Source organism: Xenopus laevis, chromosome 2S (assembly GCF_017654675.1).
Source record: "Xenopus laevis strain J_2021 chromosome 2S, Xenopus_laevis_v10.1, whole genome shotgun sequence".
Taxonomy (NCBI): Eukaryota; Metazoa; Chordata; class Amphibia; order Anura; family Pipidae; genus Xenopus; species Xenopus laevis.
This window is the reverse complement of record NC_054374.1, coordinates 146,567,992-146,593,450: the sequence shown is the minus strand read 5'-3', so window position 1 is coordinate 146,593,450 and position 25,459 is coordinate 146,567,992. Positions and strand designations below refer to the sequence as shown.

General features: G+C 40.3%; 1 protein-coding gene across 1 annotated transcript in view; it reads left to right on the top strand.

The window, feature by feature from the left end:
- Positions 1-25,459, top strand: part of LOC108709955 (microtubule-associated tumor suppressor candidate 2) — a 288,085-nt gene that overhangs the window by 248,658 nt on the left and 13,968 nt on the right. The window contains exons 8-9 of the mRNA XM_041584508.1: positions 13,562-13,628; positions 24,888-25,102. Coding sequence (XP_041440442.1) covers positions 13,562-13,628; positions 24,888-25,102 — 282 coding nt within the window. The remainder of the gene's footprint in view (positions 1-13,561; positions 13,629-24,887; positions 25,103-25,459) is intronic.

Sequence of the window (25,459 nt, the reverse complement as noted above, 5' to 3'; positions counted from 1 at the left end):
TACCCATTAGAATTACAATTAGAGATACTAAGGAAGCATTATGTGCATTTATACAAAGCTTTTCCCAGAAACAAACATACATGTAAGCGGAACAACTGAAATACAGGGTCTTTATTCTAATATAAACTTTATCAATAAAGAGACACTCAACCTTCACCAAAAATGGCAAGAGAATCTCACAGGTTAGGCTGGTCTTACAGAACAACCCTGCTCTGGGTCAAAACAGAAACCCCACCAACCATCAACAACAACAAGATGTGTCTTTACTGCACTGCAAGTTTTCTTAAAGGGGACCCGTCACCCAAAAAAATTATTCAAAATCCTATTTTATCACATTAGTCAAGCATAATGAACTTTAATTACACTATATTAATTATTTGAATCTTATTTCCTTCAGTCTGCGAATTCAAAATGATAGCAAGCAGGCAGGAGCAATTTTGTGGACACTGTTACTAAGACAAGTCTTGCATCATCTCAGAATATTGTTTGTGCACCAGAATGGGGGACCTGATGTCCATCCCCATGCCCTGGCTACACAATTAAACAGTGAAGAGAGAGGGGGAATGTGGGGAGAGCAGTGACATCTAGAAAGTGCTGAAAAGAAAGTGAAAGTAATTGTCTGCCCCGCCTAGGCATAGAGGAGGGGCAGACAATATTTGATTGACAGCTGAGATTTTCAAATGAGCTTACAGTAGCTATGAATGCTTTAATAAAAAATAGAAATTGGATTTCATGTTTAATTTGAAAAGGACTTTTGTTATACAAATTTTTGTGTCTGGCTGACAGGTCCACTTTAATAGCAGTACTTAATCAGCATGAATCTGAACACAGAGGCATTACATTTATATTGATTGCTCCGATGCCATAGGGATTGCACTAGTAGAATTAAGAAGAAGAGCAAGTAACATATGAAAGCTAAATATATTTAGAGAAGGCAATTAAATTCATTTAAAAAAAAAAAACAGATGCCTTAAAGTTTTCTATGTAACTGGGTGGAAAATGAAAAGAGGTCTTACAAGAAGGGACATTTTCTGTAATAAAAGAAAATATTCTTCCAGTGCATCAGATTCTGATGTTTCGGGAGCACCAAAATATAAAGAGAACTGGAAGAGAGAAAAGGCTGATTCTTGGGGCTCATTGTGCAACTTTTGGCACTGGCCCCTAATGGGGCTTGGGGTATGGGAGGCCAGTTAAGGTGGCCATAGACGTGCAGATATACCTGCAATATCGGACGAACGAACAGACATCCCGATCTGACACTAACCCTAACCCTAAAGTAAAAGAACAGCTCAGATAATGTTCTGCCCCTGACAGCAATCATACGAAAGTTTATGTCCGACAAAGCTGGTGACAGTCTCCCACTGAAAATCATCAGATCAGCAATACATGCAGAGATATTATAGGCAGATGACAGAAATTTTTTAACCTGTCCGATCGACCAAACGACCGATCGCCATGGCACGAAAATTGTCGGGACTCTCCATACATGGTCCAAAAATCGTACGAATCGAGTATTTGTACAATTATATCTGTATGTCTATGGCCAGATTTAAGGTTGAAATTGGAGACAAGGTTTTGCCCTCCTAGATAAACCTGAAAACCATGGGCCGATTTTTGTGTTTGGGGAGGCTACTTAACCCCTTCCTTGCCAGGGTGTTTTGGTTTCACATGTCTGCTTATGTCTAGTAAGCACATGGCATGTCATAAATCAATGAGCAACTATTGTGTTGGCAGTAAGGTCTCTAGAATGTAATATCTGTGATAGGTAAGTAAGTAAAGGAAGCTGTTCTTGTTTTTATGATTATACCAGTAATAAATAAACAAAACAAACAAAATGCCAATTTCTTTGCCTATGACTAATGGTAAGATGGGTATGTGTATAGTGCTTATTTCTCCTGCATAATAGACTGCTGCTTTGAAAACACTAACAACAAAAGCTGTACACTGGATACTGTATAAAAGCCTGCATATAAGAATTTACCCCTCTATAGCAACCAGCCCCTGCTCTTTTCAGTGCCTGCACCCAGAGCCACTGCATTGGGCCTGGTACAGACACATGGATTGGATTTCAGTGCCAAAATACGTATGTATATATTTTGGCTTGAAGTTTGGGCAGATAAGTGAAGACAGATGACTCTGGAGTGGAGGGTCTGTTTCTCAGCCTGGCAGGGTCGATTCTTGTTTTAAAGCTGCCTGAGGCTCATTTACCCAATCCATCTTCTCTTCTATAACTTTCCAAGTCCCCTATAATTTATCTTTCTACTAACCTTGCCACTCTCCATTTCTGTGCTCTGTGCTCTAAGTAAGTAACTCTAGGGGGCCGATTCACTATGGGTCGAATATCGAGGGTTAATTAACCCTCGATATTCGACTAGGAATTAAAATCCTTCGACTTCAAATATCGAAGTCGAAGGATTTAAAGCAGATAGTTTGATCGAAGGATAATTCCTTTAATCGAACGATAAAATCCTTCGAATCGAACGATTCGAAGGATTTTAATCCAACGATCGAAGGAATATCCTTCGATCAAAAAAAAGTTAGCCAAGCCTATGGGGACCTTCCCCATAGGCTAACATTGACTTCGGTAGCTTTTAGGTGGCGAACTAGGGGGTCAAAGTTTTTTTTAAAGAGACAGTACTTCGACTATCGAATGGTCGAATAGACGAACGATTTTTACTTCGAATCCTTCGATTCAAAGTCTTAGTCGAAGTTCGAAGTAGCCCATTCGATGGTCGAAGTAGCCAAAAAAAAACTTCGAAATTCAACGTTTTTTACCTTTGAATCCTTCACTCGAAGTTAGTGAATCGGCCCCAAAATCATCATGTCGAGTCTGCTAAGATCAGTCACCAGTGTTCATATTAGGACAGAACTTTTTCAAAATAACCAGATTAAATAAGAATTTTTTATACCAGGGATTGATGAGCTTGGTCGATTTTCAAATGTGAGCTGTTCCACCCTGTGCATTGGTCAATGATCCTCACCTCCCCCACGTTGTCATCTTTCTTCTTGGAAATATACGACTTTGTGGTCAAGTGCTCGGTATCATTACACAAGCCCACCTCCATTTATGCTAAAGCAGCTGAAGGATATTATTGCAGTTACTGTGCTTCATCATTGTCTCGGGAAATTAAATAGAAGCCAAAAAAAAAAAAGCCAAGCTTTATTTGAAAGTGAAAAATGATAGCCGTGCTTGCAGGTAACCTTGACTTACCCTCCAGCATTTGCTTTATGTGCTGAGTCCTATGCTGCAGCTCACGTTTTCTTAAATGAATGCGGATTTCTATAGGGTATGAATTTGCTTTGGCAGAATTAATTTTATAATAAAATGCACATTGAAGACGCTAACCGAAAGAAGTTGGAATTAATATGCTACAACCTATCCACAGATAAATCTTGGCTTTAAAATACAGGTATAGGATTCGTCATCCAGAAAACTCCCATAGACTCCATCATGGAATAATTCACATTTTTTAAAATGATTTCCTTTTTCTATGTAATAATAAAACAGCGCCTTGTACTTAATCCAAACAAATTATTCCTATACCATCTTATTGAGTTTATGGAATGTTTAAATTATTTTTTAGTGAACTTAGAAATCCAAATTCCTGGAAAACTCAGGTCCCAACCATTCTTGATAACAGGTCCCATACTTGTACCTTTAACCTGCTGGCTGCATGGTGTCTTGTTGTTTGTTGTTAAAGTTTATTGGATGGAATGAACAGGGGTGCTGCTCCCAGGAGGTAAATTGAGAAAGTCCCCTTAGTTGGCAGCAGCCTGAAGGTTACAAGGGGCAGCAAATAGTCTCTCCTGAGGTGACATTCCATTTATAAAATCAGAATTTAGGCTCTTCTAGTGCAGAGAGTGCAACTGTCCTCTCTGCCCTAGCGATGCTTCTGCCCCTGCTTCGGTGGTTGAAACGGTGGCAAATTATTTTGACCACGCCCATTTGTGTGGCCACACCCACTAATTACCATGTCCATTTTAAAAAAACTTGGCAGGTTATGAAAGTTTGAACACATTTCTGTGGTTTTTAATGTGTTATTGCAGTTTTGCTAATGAAGGTGAATTGCCCTTTAAACTGTGAGTCTAAGTTCTCCCAAGAGACCTGCTTATCTTATATTGTTACAAAAGTATATGGTCCAGATTTTAAAAAAAAAAGTATCTCAAAAATCGCACTCTGTATATTAAACCTCAATTCATTAAATTTTATTAGTTATAGAGCTCCCAGATTTTTTTCCAAACCTCCCAAAGTTCATAAATGTCATAGAAAAAAAACCCATAAATATTGTATGCACATTAATTCTTATATAAATTCATTGAAAAAAAAAATACTTAATGAAAACTTAATTCAATCAACTTAATCAAACCACAGATAATTAATTAAGTAAATTGTCCAGAAAATTGAAATTGTCCAAACTCTGTTAAAAATGCTAAGAATGGATGTGGGAGATCTTAGCAGCATTCGTGTAGATTTATTTGTATCAGTTTGTCATTACTGTACGTTGTACGTTTTAATCTCATGCACCACCAGTAATTAGCTGGCTAAGTGTATTCTCAAAAATACGGGCGTGAGCACGGCCGTTTATATATTTATAATTGTTACAAAAGTATCTTAGTATCTATTCTGGGCTCTCTGACAAAAGCCAGTTAAGTTAGAAACTTTGGGGCAAATTCACTAAAGGAGGAAGCGCCTAACGCTAGAGTTAATTCGCTAGTGTAGCGCATTTTTGTTAATTCGCCGATTCACGGACGCTGGCGTAAATTTGCTAGTGTTACTTCGCACCCTCACGCCTGGAGAATTTGTGCAACGGACGTAACTATGCAAATTCACTGACGTGCAAATTTTTCTGAACGCTACCTTTTACGCCAGACTTCCTTCGCCACCTCAGACCAGGCGAAGCGCAATAGAGTAGATAGGGATTGCTTCAAAAAAAGTTAAAAAATTTTCTAAGTCCCAAAAAACGCTAGCGTTTTTTCTTTTTTATGGGTGATAGGCTGAAAAAGGTCGAAAAATTTTTTGGGGCTCCCCTCCTTCCCCCCTACATTTCCTAACTCATGGCAAATTAACTATACAGTGGGCACATGTGTAGGGCAAAATAAAAATTTTATTTGATGTTTTGAAGGTTTCCCAGGCTTGTGTAGTGATGCTACATATACCTCCATTGAAACTTCAATTTGGCGCCGTATGCAAATTAAGCATCGCTAGCGTAACTTCGATTTGCTTTGCGAATTAACGCTAGCCCAACTTCGCAACCTTATGCTTCCCCTGAGCGCAACTTCGGATTTTTGTGAATTTGCGTAGCGCTGGCGAAAATACGCCTGGCGAAGTGCGGCGAAGCGGACGCTGGCGCAACTACGAATCTTAGTGAATTTGCCCCTTTGTATCTTTTTCTAGCTGTTCAGTGCAGGAGGTCAAAGAGAAAGTATGTTGGAGGGTGAACCCATTTCCACAATCATTTCATTGCATTGCTTGTTAATAAAGTGGTTCTGCTTGGCATCCCAGTTCTTTATTGGGACCTGTTACACGTTAGGGCAAGGGCAGACGTGGCGTTTTTACAAAAAAGCTCTGTCGGGCGTAAATACGCCACTGAGTCCACACGCGTCCGGCAACATGCGTTTTTCAGCACTTAGGTTTCTTTTCCCAACATGCACTTCTCATTGTTCTCGTTCCCCATAATTCCGCTGGCTGGAAATAGAAAATAGTAAAGCTATTTAGAAATAGAAAACCTATTTAGATGCAAAAACGTAATTACGTCACCGGCCATAAAAACGTATATGCGTCATTTATCTCGCGATTATTTAGACGCCATAATTAAAATACGCTGCGCATTTATGTTAAAGTTTTGTTTCAAACTTGCAGATCCCATAGGGGTAAATTTTATTTAAGAGTGAAGTTAATAGTGAAGTTCTGCCACTAGAGTGAAATTCCGCCACTTTCCATTCATTTCTATGGGATTTTTAAAGGCGTATTTATCAAAGGGTGGACTTTCACTTTCACCCATTGATAAATACGCCTTTCAAAATCACATAGAAATGAATTGTGAGCTGCGGAATTTCACTCTAGTGGCAGAACTTCACTCTTTGATACATTTTTATAGAGTCTATTGGTTTGGTAGTTTCTTAACGTATTGGCGTTTCTGATAAAAAACACCAATACTGGCGTATTTCAGCTTGCAAGCGCCCTGCGAGAATTGCCATAGTTCGTTTTCCATTCGTTTCAGTGGTACTGCAGTTTATGCGTATTTACGCCAGACGGAGCTTTTTTAAAAATTTAAAAACCTGACTGCCCTGAGTATGAAATAAACATACTAAGCATTTCGTTTTATATAGCAAGTGCATAACCTCCTACTCATACCAACAATGCCGCATTATCATCACTTGTTGGCCAGACAAAGCAAAAACTTCTATCTAGAAAGACATAGTGGACAGCGTAATGTACCAGTAAATTTATTGGCCAGCACTTTAGATGGAATGGCACATTAACTAAGAGAAATGCTATAAATGATGCCTGCTAAAGGCAAGACAGAAAGGGAATATTGCTTAGGTCATACAAGCAAGCAATTCATTACATTAAGTGAAATTTGTTAGATATTGTCAGTATCTACATTACGGATATCGGACTTGCCTCCCTTTAGCTGTAATCGAATTGCAAGTTGCTGGGAGTGGGACGCTGGGAGTTACAATAGGAGAGCAGGTTGGATGTCTCTTATTTATGTATTTTATATCAGTCAGATGAGGGCTCTGGAATTCCTTTACTGCCAGAGCCACTGGTGTCTTGATTTATTTTATTTCCTTCATGCTTTGCTTTGCCTCCAGGCTCTGAGGATGCTGCCATTGATACTGCTTGTAAAATACTGCTGTGATGTCATAAATCATCATTATTGTGGCTTTCCCCCTGTTCTAAGCATTATTCAGTGGAGAGGTTAGTGACACAGTCTAGCAGTTCCATTTCAAAGAATTTAACTACTACACCATATAGTCCAGAATGCTAGGGACTTGCGCTTTCCACATAATAGATCTTTCCGTAATTTGGATCTTCATACCTTAGGGGGCACATTTACCAATGGTCGAATATCGAGGGTTCATTAACCCTCAATATTCGACCCTCGAAGTTAAATCCTTCGACTTCGAATATCGAAGTCGAAGGATTTAGCGCTAATACGTCGAACGATTCGAAGGATTTTAATCCATCGATCGAATGATTTTCCTTCTATCAAAAAAAGCTAGGAAAGCTCGGTAGGTTTTAGGTGGCGAATTAGGTGGTTGAAGTTTTTTTTAAAGAGACAGTACTTCGACTATCGAATGGTCGAATAGTCGAACGATTTTTAGTTTGAATCGTTCGATTCGAAGTCGTAGTCAAAGGTCGAAGTAGCCAGTTCGATGGTCGAAGTAGCTAAAAAAACATTCGAAATTCGAAGTTTTTTTTCTTCTAATCCTTCACTCTAGCTAAGTAAATGTGCCCCTAAGTCTACTAGAAAATCATGTAAAAATTAAATAAACCCAATAGGCTGGTTTTGCTTCAAATAAGGATTAATTATATCTTAGTTGGGTTGAAGTATAAGCTACTGTTTTATTCTTAAAGAGAAAAAGGAAATGGTCTTTCCATAATTCTGAATTGTCTGGATAACAGATTTCTAGATAATGGATCCCTAGGGACACATTTACTTAGCTCGAGTGAAGGATTAGAAGGAAAAAACTTCAAATTTCGAATGTTTTTTTTGGCTACTCTGACCATCAAACTGGCTACTTCGACCTTTGACTACGACTTCGAATCGAACGATTTGAACTAAAAATCGTTCGACTATACGACCATTCGATAGTCGAAGTACTGTCTCTTTAAAAAAAACTTCAACCACCAACTTCGCCACCTAAAAGCTACCGAGCATCAATGTTAACCTATGGGGAAGGTCCCCATAGGCTTTCCTAGCTTTTTTTGATCGAAGGAAAATCGTTCGTTTGATCGATGGATAAAAATCCTTCGAATCGTTCGGTTCGAAGGATTTAATCGTTCGATCAAACGATTATTCCTTCGATCGTTCGAACGAACGAATAGCACTAAATCCTTCGACTTCGATATTCGAAGGATTTAACTTAGATGGTCGAATATCGAGGGTTAATTAACCATCGATAGTCGACCATTAGTAAATGTGCCCCCTAGTGTCATGTATCGTGGCTTCATTCCAGTGGGCAGAAGACCCTGTACTTAATATTTGCCCTGGCCAGGCAGAAGCATCAGGTCCCCGGGCCATTCTGTATTTATTTCTTCTTCTTCAGTTTAATGTATGTGCATATAAAATCCTTATTACAGGTACAGGATCTGTTATCTGGAAACCCGTTTATGCAGAAAGCTCTAAATGACGGGACACCCATCTCCCATAGTCTGTATTTTAAGCAAATAATTTACATTTTTAAAAATGATTTCCTTTTTCTCTGTAATAATTATACAGAACCAGCCTATTGGGTTTATTTAATGTTTAAATGATTTATTAGCAGACTTAAGGTATGAAGATCCAAAATACGGAAAGATTCCCTTATGCATAAAGTCCCCGGTCCTGAGCATTATGTATAAGAGGTCCCATACCTGTATTTCATTATGAAATTAAAGCTGTATAACATAAATAGATCTCCTGCCTGTAAGAGCAGTGTATACCCTGTATTTATACATCATTCATGTGACCCGAAGACAAAATTCTCTGCAAGTATTAAGGCCATTCACACTACGCACACCACAAAAGATTTATTGTTGGGAAAAATAATCTGTTGAAATTTTAATCTAATTGAACATTCAAGATTTAGTCTTTCAGTGAGTTTTTTTCTTTCCTATAATCCCTATAGCTGTTGGAACAGAACAACGTATGGCAAATCTACGGCTTTCTCCATGTCTGTATGTGGCCCAGTTCATTAGGTGCCCAGCCCAGGTTGGACAGTGCTGAAAAGTGTATCCCAACAAAGTTCACAATATATATACAGCAAATGACCTGGTTATTTTCCTTCCGGTACCATCTAGGTAGTAGGGGTTACAGGTATGAGACCTGTTATCCAGAATGCTCAGGGCCTGGGGTTTTCTGGATCATGGATGTTTCTGTAATTTGGATCTTCATCTACTAGAAATAAGATGGTCGTGTTCCCAATAAGGAGTAATTATATCTTAGTTTGGATCAAGTACAAGGAACTGTTTTTTTTGTTTTTGTTTTTTTAATTATGGATTATTTGGATAAAATGGAGTCTAGAGATGGCCTTTCTATAATGCTGAACTTTCTGGATAACGGGTTTTTCGAATAATGGATCCCATACCTGTACTTACATAACGGAAAATATATCAGATCCCTAATGCAAAGTAGCATACACTAAGGGGCACATTTACTTAGCTCGAGTGAAGGATTCGAATGCAAAAAACATCAAATTTCGATGTTATTTTATGGCTACTTCGACCATCGAATTGGCTACTTCGACCTTCGACTACGACTTCGACATCGAATCAATTTGAACTAAAAATCTTTTGACTATTCGACCATTCGATAGTCGAAGTACTGTCTCTTTAAAAAAAACTTCGACCTCCTACTTCGCCACCTAAAACCTACCGCACATCAATGTTAGCCTATGGGGAAGGTCCCCATAGGCTTTCTAGCAAATTTCTGATCGAAGGAATTTGGTTCTATCGATGGATTAAAATCCTTCGAATCGTTCGAACGATTATTCCTTCGATCGTTCGAACACACGAATATCGGTAAATCCTTCGACTTCGATATTCGAAGTCGGAGGATTTAACTTCGATAGTCGAATATCGAGGGTTAATTAACCCTCAATAATCGACCAATAGTAAGGGGCCCATTCACCAAGCTCGAGTGAAGGATTCGAAGTAAAAAAACTTCGAATTTCGAAGTGTTTTTTTGGCTACTTCGACCATCGAATGGGCTACTTCGACCTTTGACTACGACTTCGAATCGAAGGATTCGAACTAAAAATCGTTCGACTATTCGACTATTCGATAGTCGAAGTCTCTTTAAGAAAAAACTTCAACCCCCTAGTTCGCACCTAAAAGCTACCGAACCCAATGTTAGCCTATGGGGAAGGTCCCCATAGGCTTGGCTAAGTTTTTTTGGTCGAAGGATAATCTTTCGATCGTTGGATTAAAATCCTGCGAATTATTCCGTCGATCGTTCGATCAAACTATTTGCGCAAAAATCCTTCGACTACGATATTTGAAGTCGAAGGATTTTAATTCCCAGTCGAATATTGAGGGTTAATTAACCCTCGATATTCGACCCTTGATGAATTTGCCCCTAAATATGCCCATAATATGTTTTATCTACAGAGCTTCCCCACTGGCTGCTCTTTGGAGCACAATTAATTGATGCTCAATATCCTTTCACATGTTCCCAATATCCTGTAGCTACGGTTGCCACCTGGCCGGTATTTTACCGGGCTGGCGGGTAAAAATGATGGCTCATCACAATGTTTTTTGCTTTTTATTCAGTAGTTCTCAAGTTTGCAATTTCAGCAGTCTGGCTGCTAGGGTCCAAATTACCTTAGCGGCCTTGATTTGAATAAGAGACAGAGGAATATGAATAGGCGAGGGCTGGAATAGAAAGACGAGTAATAAAAAGTAGCAATAACAATACATTTGTAGCCGTAGAGATTTTTTTTAGATGGGGTCAGTGACCCCCATTTGAAATCTGTTCAAAGAAGAAGTTGATTAATTTTAAAACAATAAAAAAGAAAAAATGAAGACCAGTTTCAAAGTATCTTAGAATTAGCCATTCTATAACAAACTAAAAGTTAACCCCTTTAAAGGAAAAGTAACACCAAAAAATAAAAGTGTAATAAAGTAGTGAAAATATGATATATAGATTATGCTGCACTGGTGCAACGGGTGTGTTTGCTTCAGAAACTACAGTTTATATAAATAAGCTGCTGTGTAGACATGGGGGCAGCCATTCAAAGCAAAAAAAGGAGAAAAGGCACAGGATACTCAGCAGATAACAGATAAGCTCTGTAGTATACAATGGGATTCTTCAGAACGTATCTGTTCTCTACTGTGTATCCTGTGCTTGAATGGCTGCCCCCATGGCTACACAGCAGCTTGTTTATATAAACTAGAGTTGTTTTTCTGAAGCAAACACACCAGTTTTACCAGTGCAGGGCAATACTACATTATATTGTCATTCCTTTATAACACTTTGATTTTTTAGTGTCACTGTTCCTTTAAGGGCATATAAAATGACGCAAACTATCTTCTTTGCGGGTTTGAGCATAATGGTTTAAACCTTTATTGCTACATTGGTGAGTGGACTTTGTGGAGCTACTAGTTATTGTAGGGGGATGTTGATGCCCAGTGTATGGTGGGAACCTGCACTACTCTTTTGTCAATTTTATATTCTAAACCATTTCCTTTTTTTGCTATTTATTTTTTACCATCAAAACAAAGATTTAAAAGGAGGCTAAAGGCCTGTAGAAAATGAAAGTAAGTATGAGAAAAGTGCTCCCTGAGTATTTTTGCAATTTTCTTTTATGTTTTCAAGGTAAGAGAAAGCTTTTTTTTTTTCCACGTTCTGACTCCTGCAGGTAATTGTTCTGAATGATGATCCTCTGAAATGTGCTTTTGACAATGAATTTTAATGAGAATTTTACATCCTTCGCAGATCCTTCTTCTTATTTCCAAAATGTTAGGAGGTATGTGATTAAGTTTCTTGATACAGGTATGGGACCTGTTATCGAGAATGCTCGGGACCTGGGGCTTTCTGGATAATGAATCTTTACATAATTTGTATCTTCATTCCTTAATTCTGCTAGATAATCATGTAAACATTAGTGATGGGCAAATAAATTCGCCTGGCACAAATTTGCGGTGAATTTCCGGATTTCGCCGTCAGCAAATAATTCGCAAATCGCCAGCGTCAATTTTCAAGTTTTTTTCGTGAAAATTTCAGATTTTCACGATTTTTTAGTGAAAACCTTCAAATTTCAAGATTTTTGAGTGAAATCCTTCAAATTTCACGTTTTTATTGTGAAAACCTTCAAATTTCATGATTTTTGAGTGCAACGTCCGATTTTCACGATTTTTTTGTGAAACCCGTCAAATTTCACGATTTTTGAGTGAAATCCTTCAAATTTCACAATTTTTAGTGGAATCCTTCTAATTTCATGATTTTTCCGTGAAAACGTCCGATTTGCACGATTTTTTCATGAAAACGTTTGAATTTCACGATTTTTTCGATTTCACGATTTTTTGCGAATTTTTTGGGAGAAATTCGCCGATCACTAGTAAACATTAAATAAACCTAAAAAGCTGGTTCTGCTTCCAATAAGGATTAATTATATCTTAGTTTGGATCAAGTACAAGCTATTGTTTTATTATTACAGAGAAAAAGGATTATTTATTATTTGTAAAAACTTGGATTATTTGGATAAAATGGAATGTATGGGAGACAGCCTTTCTGTAATTCGGAGATTTCTGGATAACAGGTTTTCGGATAAGGATCCCATGCCTTTATCTTTATATTTCTGCCCTATTAATAGCATTGAGCATAATTTTTACCAGCCAGGCCAGTCAAATATCTGACTGCTGACCAGTGTTAGGGGGTTCACAGTATTTTCCAGATCACTGCGCTGGGCTTCCGTATATCACTTTGTCCCACTCAGCTCAATGGCCCGGCAAGGCACAAGGATAGACGCTCTGCATTGGAAATTAACTCGCTAATCCTAAAGTTGTCCTTGGATCACTACAGGAGGTGTACGAGAAAGAAGGGGCAATATGGAAAAAAATGAAATAGCTAAAAGCACTTGGGAATGCAATGTACAGATTTAATTCCTGTTTAAAGGAACAGTAACATCAAAAAACTAAAGTGTTTTAAAGTAATACAAATATAATGCAGTGTTGCCCTGCACTGGTAAAACTGGTGTGTTTGCTTCAGAAACACTACTATAGTTTATATAAATAAGCTGCTGTGTAGCAATGGGGGCAGCCATTCAAAGGAGAAAAGGCTCAGGTTACACCGCAGATAAACTCTGTAGAACATAATGGTGTTATCTGTTATCCACTATTTAACCTGTGCCATGTAATCTTTTTTCAATTTCCACCATTGCTACACAGCAGCTTGTTTATATGAACTATAGTAGTGTTTCTGAAGCAAACACAGCAGTTTTACCAGTGCAGGGCAACACTACATGATATTTTCATGATTTTAAAACACTTTTTTGGTGTTACTGTTCCTTTAAGCCTATTTTTAATAAAGGAATGATGGACACTGCCCCTCCCCATGGCAAATCCATAGTAATAGTTTTCTACCATAGTTTGCTGCTGTACATGTAGGCTGTTATGTGCTCTGTGCATGAAGGCTATAGGAATATTTGCTTTTAAAGGGCACCTTCAGTGACACACTAATTTTATAATAATACTAATCCTGAATGACTGCATTTCTCGGTTAATTAAATAACATATTTTTGCCTATAGTAGAGGCACTACTTAATTATCCATATAGTATTGACTTTATAGCTATTCATTTAACATATGTTTTTACGAATACCTTTTAACTGTCTCTGAAATGTGATTTCTCTGCAGAATGAAAATGGCCTTATAAAGGAAAAGCAGCTGCTGGTTGAACTTGCAACAATCAGAGATGAAGTGGGTGAGTATAAAGCCTTTAAGCTTAGATTGATCCTCCAGGCAAATATCTATGCTTTGAGCCAGGTCAGTAATATAGGAGATATTAGGATCTGTGCAGTACACTAGACACATCTTCTACCTATGTACTTGCCCATATCTGCCCGATTTAAGCATTTGGCCCCTGCACCAATAATCGTTTGACAAGGGAGCTCCCTTACTGGGGCCACAGATCTCTTGTCTGGAGGAATCTGGCCCTCACCTAAATATCCAACTGATCCAATCACATATTGATTAGCTGATCCTTTTGGTCAAACATATTTATAATTCTCTGCATGGCTATTAGTCCCCCTGGGGTAATGTCACATACAGTGACTTGTTTGTGCTTTTCTAAAATAGAAACAGTTGCAGAGGATACCTTTTCATAATACTCTATAAGACTCCTCTGTCATTGCAACACCACAAACTCTAGTCAGAACATTCGGGAGCTTGTAAGAGTTGTGTGGCCTACTTATGGGCAATGCTCATTGATTCTGAGTCACGATCATTTTCTGTGTATTGGGATACCTTTCAAACCTAATTCCATTTTTCCTGCGATTTATATCCGCAAAGCCACCCCTTTTCCAAACAAATGTTTTGTAGGGCATTTCCAAAGGAGTTATGGCCATGTTCATGTTGGGTGGTACAAATAGAAGAGGGGGATGGTGGTTAGTACAATTTTCGAAACGATTTGTGTCCAATTCCTTAATGGTTGTGCTGCAACTGCTACAAAGATTCAAGTATAGAGGAAGGAAATGGAACTCCAGCAGTGTTACTGCAAACAACTTTTTATTCCGAGCAGTGGTAAACACAACATGTTTCGGGTTTAATACCCTTTATCAAGAGAATCATGTTGGGTGGTGGTCATGGTTTAGTGGTTCAGGGCTTTGCTGTGGATGCGATGAAGGGTGGCTCAGAGGGTGTAACTATTTAAACTGTAGCCCGGGGATCCACAGCCTTTTATACCTGTGAGCCACATTCAAATATAAAAAGAGTTGAGGAGCAACGCAAGCATGGAAAAGGTTCCTGGGGATGCCAAAAACTCTTAGACCAGGGGCCTACTCTAAGTATTATTTTCTTCCTCTCCTCACTCAACCTCTATTCTACTATTCTCTTTTCTTTACATACTATAACCTATTATTCCATCTTTTTATTCTCATAGAAATAGGGAATGGCCATGAAATAGGCCAAATGTTAAGAAGCAGGAGGGTCCACTGACACCTCGGCCCATCTGGAGTTTTCCTGGTATCCTGGTGGGCCAGTCCAACACTGGTGATTGTCTATTTGGTATTTTCTATGTGGATTATCACTATACAGGAGGCTCTGTTTGGTAGTACCCCTGGTTTTATGCCACTAAAACTTGCCTCCAAACCTGGAATTAAAAAATAATCACCTGCTTTGAGGCCACTGGGGTCAATGCCCAAGAGGTTGGTGAGTAACATGTTGTTCAAGAGCCACTGGTTGGGGATCACTGCTGCAGCCAATTGCCCAGACAGTCTGCAAGGGGTTATATTTTACAATGGTTTTTATATATTTTTTTAAAAATCATTTCAAGGTTAAAGAAGACACTCAGACAAGCTCAATATTATTGATGTTGATGGGAAGGATACCTACTCACAGAGTGGATTGTCCCAGGAGATGCACAGATCAGACTTTGAGGCTTTGACACTGCATTAGTTTAGGGATTTGTTCATTAGTGATCAATAACCAGTCACTGTGTACTTGTAAGCTAGGGTGGCCCTGGTAGCCAAGCAAGCCGTGTAACTATACTACTAAGTTAAGTTACTGAGCCCCGTTGCCAGGGCCGCCATCAGGGGGGGACAGGGGGGACAAGCGTACCGGGCCCGGGCATGAAGGGGGGCCCGGCAGCGCTGCATTTTTTTGAAGATCCGGGCCCCCCTTACGAGCGCCCGAGCCGTACGTCTTGCCTCTTCAGTGCCGAATGCGGAAGTGCCGAAAAGCCGAAGCCGATGCGACGAAAAGACCCGAAGTCACGGAAAAAGCCGAAGTCCCGAAGTCACGAAGCGCCGAAAAGACCCGAAGTCACGAAAACAGCCGAAGCCGAAGTCCTGAAGCAGCGCAAAGACCCGAAGTCACGAAAACAGCCGAAGCCGAAGTCCTGAAGCAGCGCAAAGACCCGAAGTCACGAAAACAGCCGAAGCCGAAGTCCTGAAGCGGTGAAAAGACCCGAAGTCACGAAAGGAGGCGAAGTTGAAGTACTGAAGCCATGAGTTCAATTCTACTGAACACCAGTTTGTGTTTTTTTTTTTTTTAATCCCCTGGCCACCAATGTATTATTTTAATATTCTATAGGCCCCTGCCACCAATCTTTTTTTTAAAACTTTTGTTTTTGGGGCCCCAATTTTTTTTTAACTCGTAAGGGGCCCCTTGCCACCAGTTTTTTTTTGGGTTTTTTTTTTTAAAAAAAATTAATTTTCTTTTTGGTGGCCCCAAATTTTTTTAACTTGTAAGGGGGCCCCTGCCACCAGTTTTTTTTTTTTTTCAAAAAAAAATTATTTTTTTTTTAAATTTTTTTTGGGGCCCCAATTTGTTTTTAACTTGTAAGGGGGCCCCTGCCACCATTTTTTTTTTTTCAAAAAAAATTTTTTTCAAAAAATTTTTTTTTTGGGGCCCCAATTTGTTTTTAACTTATAAGGGGGCCCCTGCCGCCAATGTTTGTTTTTTTTTTCAAAAAAAAATTAATTTTTTTTCAAATTTTTTTTTGGGGCCCCAATTTGTTTTTAACTTATAAGGGGGCCCCTGCCGCCAATGTTTTGTTTTTTTTTCAAAAAAAATTAATTTTTTTTCAAATTTTTTTTTGGGGCCCCAATTTGTTTTTAACTTAGAAGGGGGCCCCTGCCACCAATGTTTGTTTATTTTTTAGTTTTTTTTACATTTTTTTTTGTTGGGGCCCCAAGTTTTTTTTAACAGGGGGCCCCTGCCACCAATGTTTTTTAAAAAAAAAAAATTTTAATTTTTTTTTTTTTGGGGCCCCAATTTTTTTTATAAGGGGGCCCTGACCATCAATAGCTTTTTACAACTTGTGTGGGGGGGGGTTACTTTTTTAGCGCTGATGTCTGTGTGGTCTTTTAACTGCGATGTGGGCGGGATATGGGGCGGAGCTTGGTCGTCAGTGTGGGCGGGGCCCAGGGGGCCCCAAAAATTTTGTTGTACGGGGCCCCGTGATTTCTAATGGCGGCCCTGCCCGTTGCTGTCAGACCAGGCTTGGCCTCTTAGTGCCCACCAAAGGATCTGACTTCCATGGCTCACTTTCACAACTATTAGATGCATACAGTAGCACATTTTATAGACCAGTAATCCCCAACCAGTGGCTCACAAGCAACATGCTGCTCACAGTGGCTTCAAAGCAGGTGCTTATTTTGGAATTCTTGACTTGAAAGCAAGTTTTGGTTACATACAAACCAGCTCTATTGTCCAACAGAGTCTCCTGTAGGCTTTTAGCACTCCCAGAAACTTTTTACATGCTTGCGTTGCTCTCCAAGTTTTTTTTTCACATTCAAATGTGGCTCATGGGTAAAAAAAGATTGAGGACCAGGGTATAGAGGTGAATATATAGGCTTATGGTGGAACTAAGAAAGGACTCATGGGAATTTTCTCAGACTGGGCCTTGGTATTCTGGATGGACAGACTGACCCTATTACCACTATTACCACTGGCACAATTAACTGCCTTATTTTGCAATGTTGTAGTCACACTACAAAGAGAAAAGCAATGGTGCACAAATCTATAGTACACAGTCACTGTCACATATGGAAGTGAGGCTATTTGTATACACAGCTCCCAGTAACATACCCTGTGTTTCACTGAGTTTGCCAGGGTCAGTGGACTTAGTACTTACATAGTTACATAGTTACATATTTAAATCGGGTTGAAAAAAGACAAAGTCCATCAAGTTCAACCCCTCCAAATGAAAACCCAGCATCCATATACACACCCCTCCCTACTTTCACATAAATTATATATCCCCATATCTATACTAACTATAGAGTTTAGTATCACAATAGCCTTTGATATTATGTCTGTCCAAAAAATATTCCAAGTCCCTCTTATAGTCATTAACTGAATCAGTATCACAACATCACCCAGCAGTGCATTCCACAACCTCACTGTCCTGACTGTGAAGAACCCCCTACGTTGCTTCAAATGAAAGTTCTTTTCTTCTAGTCTAAAGGGGAGGCCTCTGGTACGGTGATCCTCTTTATGAGTAAAAATTTCCCCTGCTATTTGTCTATAATGTCCTCTAATGTACTTGTAAAGTGTAATCATGTCCCCTCGCAAGAGCCTTTTTTTGCAGAGAAAACAACCCCAACCTTGACAGTCTACCCTCATAATTTAAAGGGATACTGTCATGGGAAAAAAAAATTTTTTCAAAATGAATCAGTTAATAGTGCTGCTCCAGCAGAATTCTGCACTGAAATCCATTTCTCAAAAGAGCAAACAGATTTTTTTATATAAAATTTTGAAATTTGACATGGGGCTAGACATATTGTCAATTTCCCAGCTGCCCCAAGTCATGTGACTTGTGCTCTGATAAACTTCAATCACTCTTTACTGCTGTACTGCAAGTTGGAGTAATATCACCCCCTCCCCCCCCCCAGCAGCCAAACAAAAGAACAATGGGAAGGTAACCAGATAACAGCTCCCTAACACAAGATAACAGCTGCCTGGTAGATCTAAGAACAGCACTTAATAGTAAAAGCCCATGTCCCACTGAGACACATTCAATTACACTGAGAAGGAAAACAGCAGTCTGCCAGAAAGCATTTCTCTCCTAAAGTGCAAGCACAAGTCACATGACCAGGGGCAGCTGGGAAATTGACAAAATGTCTAGCCCCATGTCAGATTTCAAAATTGAATATAAATAAATCTGTTTGCTCTTTTGAGAAATGGATTTCAGTGCAGAATTCTGCTGGAGCAGCACTATTAACTGATTCATTTTGGGGAAAAAAAAAAAAAAATTCCCATGACAGTATCCCTTTAAGTCTTCCATCTCCCTAACCAGTTTAGTTGCATTTAGTCTCTGCACTCTCTCCAGCTCATTTATATTCCTCTTAAGGATTGGAGTCCAAAACTTCATTGCATACTCCACTGCATAGACAGGAAAAGTGTAAACAAATAGAAATTAAAAATAAAAAATAAAGTTCACCTGTAAAATGGCTCAGCTTACTTCTATCTGTAACATATTGGAGGTCCTGCACAAATAATAAGCAAAATATTTGTAACCCTGTGTCAACTTTACCAGCCCATTCCTGACATAAATCGACTTGATGACAAAAGGATGGGTGCAATCATGAAAGCACAGCATCCAGATAGTATGACTAACTCTTGCTATTTATTGCCTGTCTGCCCAATAAACAGAAGCTCTGTCTTGCTTTATGGCCGGGAATCTAAGGGGCATATTCATTATACTGTGTAAAATGAAATCTGCTGAAAAAAAAACAATGTAAAAATCTGTGTAAAATAAATGTTTATTAAGATGTGTGTTATTTTACGGCAAATTTGACGCCGTTATTTTACATTGCTTCCAGTGGAAGTCACTCTGAGAAAAAACACGTAACAATGTTTTTCACATGGCGAAGCCTGACAATGTGTGGAGTATTATCCTGCTGTTTTTACACAGCATACTAAATATGCCCCAGATATACACTCAGGATAACAGTCACTGCCCTACGAGACAAAGGCAGGATTGATTCCCCATTTATCTGTATGGAAGATATTATTTTCATTTTCAAAAGGGACACAGCACCATCTATGGCTAAAATTGTACATGAATCACAAAATAGTGGCTTAAATGTACAGGTCAACTACTATGGGGGTACAGGCAGGGCCGCCATCAGAAATCACGGGGCCCCGCACAACAAAATTTTCGGGGCCCCCCTCACGACACCTCCCTAACCATGCCCCTAACCTCGCCCTCACCTTAACCACGCCCCCTCACCACAAAGGTCATATTCACAAACCGTATGGTAGCCCTGCAGTATGGGGCTCAGGGGCCCTGCAGTATGGGGCTCTGGGGCCCTGCAGTATGGGGCCCAGGGGCCCTGCAGTATGGGGCCCAGGGGCCCTGCAGTATGGGGCCCAGGGGCCCTGCAGTATGGGGCCCAGGGGCCCTGCAGTATGGGGCCCAGGGGCCCTGCAGTATGGGGCCCAGCAGTATGAGGCCCAGGGGCCCTGCAGTATGGGGCTCAAGGGCCCTGCAGTATGGGGCCCAGCAGTATGGGGCTATGGGGCCCAGCAGTGTGGGGCTATGGGGCCCTGCAGTGTGGGGCTATGGGGCCCTGCAGTATGGGGCTATGGGGCCCTGCAGTATGGGGCCCAGGGGCCCTGCAGTATGGGGCCCAGGGGCCCTGCAGTATGGGGCCCAGGGGCCCTGCAGTATGGGGCCCAGGGCCCTGCAGTATGGGGCCCAGGGGCCCTGCAGTATGGGGCCCAGGGGCCCTGCAGTATGGGGCCCAGGGCCCTCAGGGGCCCTGCAGTATGGGGCCCAGGGGCCCTGCAGTATGGGGCTCAGGGGCCCTGCAGTTCAGGGGCTACATTGGTGGCTCAGGGGCTACATTGGTGGCTCAGGGGCTACATTGGTGGCTCAGGGGCTACATTGGTGGCTCAGGGGACTTACCTGCTTGTGCTGGCGTCTTCTTCTTCCTCCAGGAGGGTCTTCTTCGTCGTCTTCACCGTCCGTTCGCTGTCTCCAGGAAGCACGTCCTCCTCCAGCGACGTCCTCAATCTTCTGACTGCAGGCGGCAGGCGGCGACGGGTTAAATAGAGTTGCGCCCGTGCGTACTGACGTCACGCGTACGCACGGGACGCAGCTCTGTGGGGAAAAATGCAGGGCAGAGTCAGGTCGCGGCCGGGCCCCCTGGAAGCGGGGAAATCCACCGGGCCCGGGAGGACTGTCCCCCCAGTGACCCCCTGATGGCGGCCCTGGGTACAGGTATGGGAACTGTTATCCAGAATGCTCAGGACCTGGGGTTTTCTGGATAAGGGATATTTCTGCAATTTGGATATTCATATTTTAAGTCTACTAAATTTAATTTAATCATTAAATAAACCCAATAGGATTGTTTTGCTTCCAATAAGGATTATTTGATCTTAGTTTGGATCATGTACAAGGTACTGTTTTATTATTACAGAGAAAACGGAAATCATTTTTAAAAATGTAACCCTTTTCTTGCAACACTTCCTGTAGAATCCTGAAGAATCAGAACACAGTCAAAGTTTGTGGCTAATACTTGTGTGGAAAGCCAGTGGGCCTAAACCTTTTTGCTAGAAATATACTGGCACAGTGCCTCCACTTAGGGGCCACTGAGGATAATACCTTGGGGGAAAATAAAACAAACAGTTGCAGTAAACCAAGATGAACTTTATATAATTATAAAATAACAATGCGTTAACAATGTAAACCCAATAATATTCCTGCACAGTCTCTCACTCCACTCCGTGTGGACAACACAGTTTAGTTTCTGGCAATTTGCCCCTTCCCCAAGAGCTCTTATACCCCAGGCAGCACTACCTGCCCCAGTGTATTTCTTCTTTAGGCTATAGCTCTCACATGGCAGGCTCACGAGAAACACCTGTCCTCACACCAGGGACCCTCTTTGCTGAAGCTCAAAGCTTGTCCAAGCTGAGCAACAACGCACCCAAAGCAAGACACTCCCTGGGTCTTTCTCTTCTCCCAGAGACGCACTGGGGCTCCCAGCAAATCAGATTGCTCTCCAGCAAATCAGATTGCTCTCCAGCCTGTAACCGGGCTGGATGATGTCACAGACAGAAAAAAGGGACAAGGCTTGTCTGAACCATTACAAAATTATGAATTATTTGATTAAAATGGGGTCTACAGGAGATGGCAAGTCCGTAACTCTGAGCTTTCTTGATAATTGGTTTCCAGATAATGGATCCCATGCCTGTCAAAACTGACTACCCCCAGCCAACAGGAACATCCAGACAGTTGGGCTTATAGTCTATATTATGCCCATCCAAATCTGGGCATATACAGCCCGTTTAAGTCACTGCAGGATTTAACCCAAGGAAAAGGCTTTGTTTGTAGAAACTCACATTTAAAAATGCTGATACCTAGAGATAAAGAGTCTCAATAGCATACTGTTTGCCTGATGATGCACATTTAGGCTTAAAATAATTTTGATTATCTTGATGAACAGACAAAAACATACCAGCTGTACTGATTTATGTGTGTGTAAACAAGATGTTGATGTTCACCTTGTAAACATCTTAGTGGATAATAAAACTACTCCAGCAACACCTTTTAAAGGGCCACAGTGCCATTGCACTCCCCTTTAGGACTGTGCTTAGTACAATGAATAGGAACTGGAATATCTATACAGATGGAGCATTATGATATTGCTGTGTGCCAACCTTTAGCAAAGGGAAGGAAAGAAACTTAACGGGTGTGTAATATAAATACTGTACAAATAATTGTTGATAAGATATTGGTTAAAGGAGAACTAATGCTTAACAAAGTAGGGTATAAATGCTGCACATAATGTTTTGAGGTTCTGTACCAGACCAAGGCAACCAAAGCTCTTTAGCGGGGAAGATCTGTGCCTATGAAGATGCCCCCAGTAGCTCCCCATCTTCTTTTCTGCTGTAGAAACAACTTCTAACATGTGAACTTTGTTTTCTGTTTGATGATTTGCAACAACCCCTTAACTTGGCTTCCCCTCAACTGCCTAGAGCAAACTGAGCATATGCAGTAGCAATGACACTCTTAACAAAACTCAAGGTTCTGTGAAAGCTATGAAGGCCTGGATCTTTACTTTTATAGAAATGCTGAACCTTTGTAGCCATATTTGTCTTTAGGGTTTAGTCCTTTAAGATCTCATCACACACCCATACCTGTAAATATTTCCAGTGTTGGGCAATGGCCCAGTCCTTTCTGATCATATCTATAAGCAGGTATGCTTTAATTCACATGGGGCAAGCTGTGGCCTCTTTGGTGCCCATGTATTAAGAACTGTCTAAATAGGGAAAGTTTGGAGGTTTGCACATACCAACTCCAACTCATGTCAACTGGACAAGAAAAAAGTAAGGACCTATTAGTAGCAAAGGGCTACAACACATTGGAATCTAGCACATTCCACTGGGCATGGAGATGTTCTTAGCTAAAGAAGTGATGTTGCCTCTGAGATAAGTGTTCCAACTTTAACATTTTTTGTCTGACTCTAACCTGTTGTGTTGCCCTTGCTGAGACCTATAAAGCCAACCCACATGTTGAGCTTAGGTCATCTTGTGATTGGCTGTGGAATCCTTTTACACATAGATTATAAACCTTTTATGTAAAAAGGAGTTGCACTCGAAAGAGGAAGGCTGGTCTGTTCTAAAGTCTGTAGTAGGAAGATTATTTTACATTGTTGGGAAGTCCACGGTCATTGCTCATGGAAGGGCCGATTGTAACTGGATTCTGTGCTTTTTATGCCTAATGTCTTTTGGGATAACAAAATAAAAGTGGAAAAGTTAGCACTAGGTCTTGTAACCAATTGCAATCAGTAACAATTAGTTTGCTCTGGGTTACTATAGGTTGCTCTGGTTTACTATATTGTGCAAGTTTTACCCAGTATGTGCGTTTATTTCTAAATTATTTCCATCTCCAACTGTAACCATAGAGCGATAGACATTAATTTTCATTATAATTTTATCGGTGTAACTTAATTAAAAACCATGACCTTCCTCTTCAATATCTGGACATGTTATGGGGAAAAAAAGAAATTCCCTAATTATAAACTGACGACCCTTTGTCTGGCAGAGAGAAGATAATTAGCACTCAGTCGGCCTCTATTTTTCTGTTTTCTAATTATTTGATTGCTCATTATTTCTGCCAGAGCAACTTGTTACAGTGTGTTGTTTCTCCAGCTATCACCACATTACTGCTACAGATTGCATAATGATATAATAATAATTCTGGAGTTTTACAATGTGTAATAATTATAGGTCAGTTTATGAGGAAAAAAAAGGCTATTGCAGATTGAGCTCTTCTAAGAGTTGCATAGATACCAGTGGGTCATCCAGGAACATAAAATACAGATGGGAAACTGCATTATTAACTAACATGTACAGGGCCTATGTAAAACTTGCAAATGTCACAAGATGTGCAAACATGTGTTTTGTTTATGTTATTAAATTAAACAGCCTTTAATGCATGCCTGCCCAGGTATGGTCCCCTTTAACCTTATTACAGAATAGTGCAAGCAAGGCAGACAAGGTGCATTTTACTGTTGACCATCCAAAATCCTCTGGTATGAAAGGCTAATAGCACACACACTGTTTTCGCCGCCAGCACCTTTCTGTTGGACAAGAAACACCCACGGCTGCTTTTAGTGTCTCCCACTTTCTTTAATGAAAAAGAAACCTATCTCCAATATACTTTAATTAAAAAATGTCTACCGTTTTTATAAAAAAAACCTGACTGTATACAGTCAAATTCCCCCTTCATTTTCCTTGCTCTGACTGCTGCAGATAGGAAACTTCAGACGGTCCCTAACTGCTCTGCAAGGAAAGGATCATACTTTTAAATGGCAGGGGGAGACCCCACCTAACTTCCCAGAACTTGAGAAGCTTTGTTTGTTTCCCTATAAAGCAGCTAGCTGGTAGAGATCCTCAGCAATCAGAGCAAGTAAATAAAGGGGGAATTTCACTGCATACAATCAGATCATGTATTCAGATTTGAACAGATAAACTGGGATTCTATTTGGAGGATAATTTTGCTGCAGCCAAAGTTTGTATTTAACAATACAAAAACTATAAAATCCACATTAGATTATATGAAAACACAGGACCCAGTGCAGTCTGTATATTCTTATTATTAATCAGTCTTGCTGTATCGGCTTCTGGCAGATATTATTTGACTTGTGCTGTTTTGATCATTTATGATGATCCCTAAGCAGCCCAGACCACATTGAGCATGTGCACAGTCTTAGTCTTGCAAAGATGTTTAACAAAGTTACAAGATGGTGACCCCCTGTGGCCAACTTTGAAAGCATAAATCATTTGTTTGATTAGGCTTGTGGTGCCGTAAGTTCATGTTTATGTTTAGTAAACAAAATACAGCATTATTCTATTTTAGACTTTAATTTCCATTTAATTATTGTTTAGTGTAGTGGCAGCCAATTATCAGACTCGAATTGGCTGATTAAACCACAAAACAAGGTCTATAATTAATATTAGAGCAGTGCCCAATTCTGCCCTCAAGTAACTGTCCCTTTGTGCCTTTCAGTTTTTAATATTACCAGGTGTGAGAAATTACAAAAGGAGAAAGAGGAGCTGGAAATGAGATTTGATAATGAGGTGAGGAAGCTGGAACACGAACAAGAGGAAGAGATCCAGGCACTGAAGGACCGGCTGGAGCTGCAATACAATGAGGAAACCGAGCAATTGCAAATGGAACAAAATGTCCGACTTGAACGAGTTACATCCCTACACCAGGAACAGGTTGGTTTTCCGTTGGTCAGCAAGTAGTGTGTATGGTGGTCAGCTCCTCTGACATCACTGGGCCTCCTGAGGTTGGGCAACAGTTGTGCCGCCAATATTTATGCCATTGCTTCACTACTTTCTGGTTGTTGATATCTGGGAAAGAATATGGTGAGGGTTACTGGATATTGGAAAAGAGCTTTGGGTGAATAAATATTAAGAGGTATAATACTGGTGATGGACCAAGCACAGCCGTGTCCCCTGTGTCTCCAATATATGTTCTTATGTGAGAAAGGAAAGGGTGAGGATTACTGGGCAGTAGAAAGAGCTAATAATGATTAGACAGGATTGCACATTATAATTCTACAGGGTTTTTTA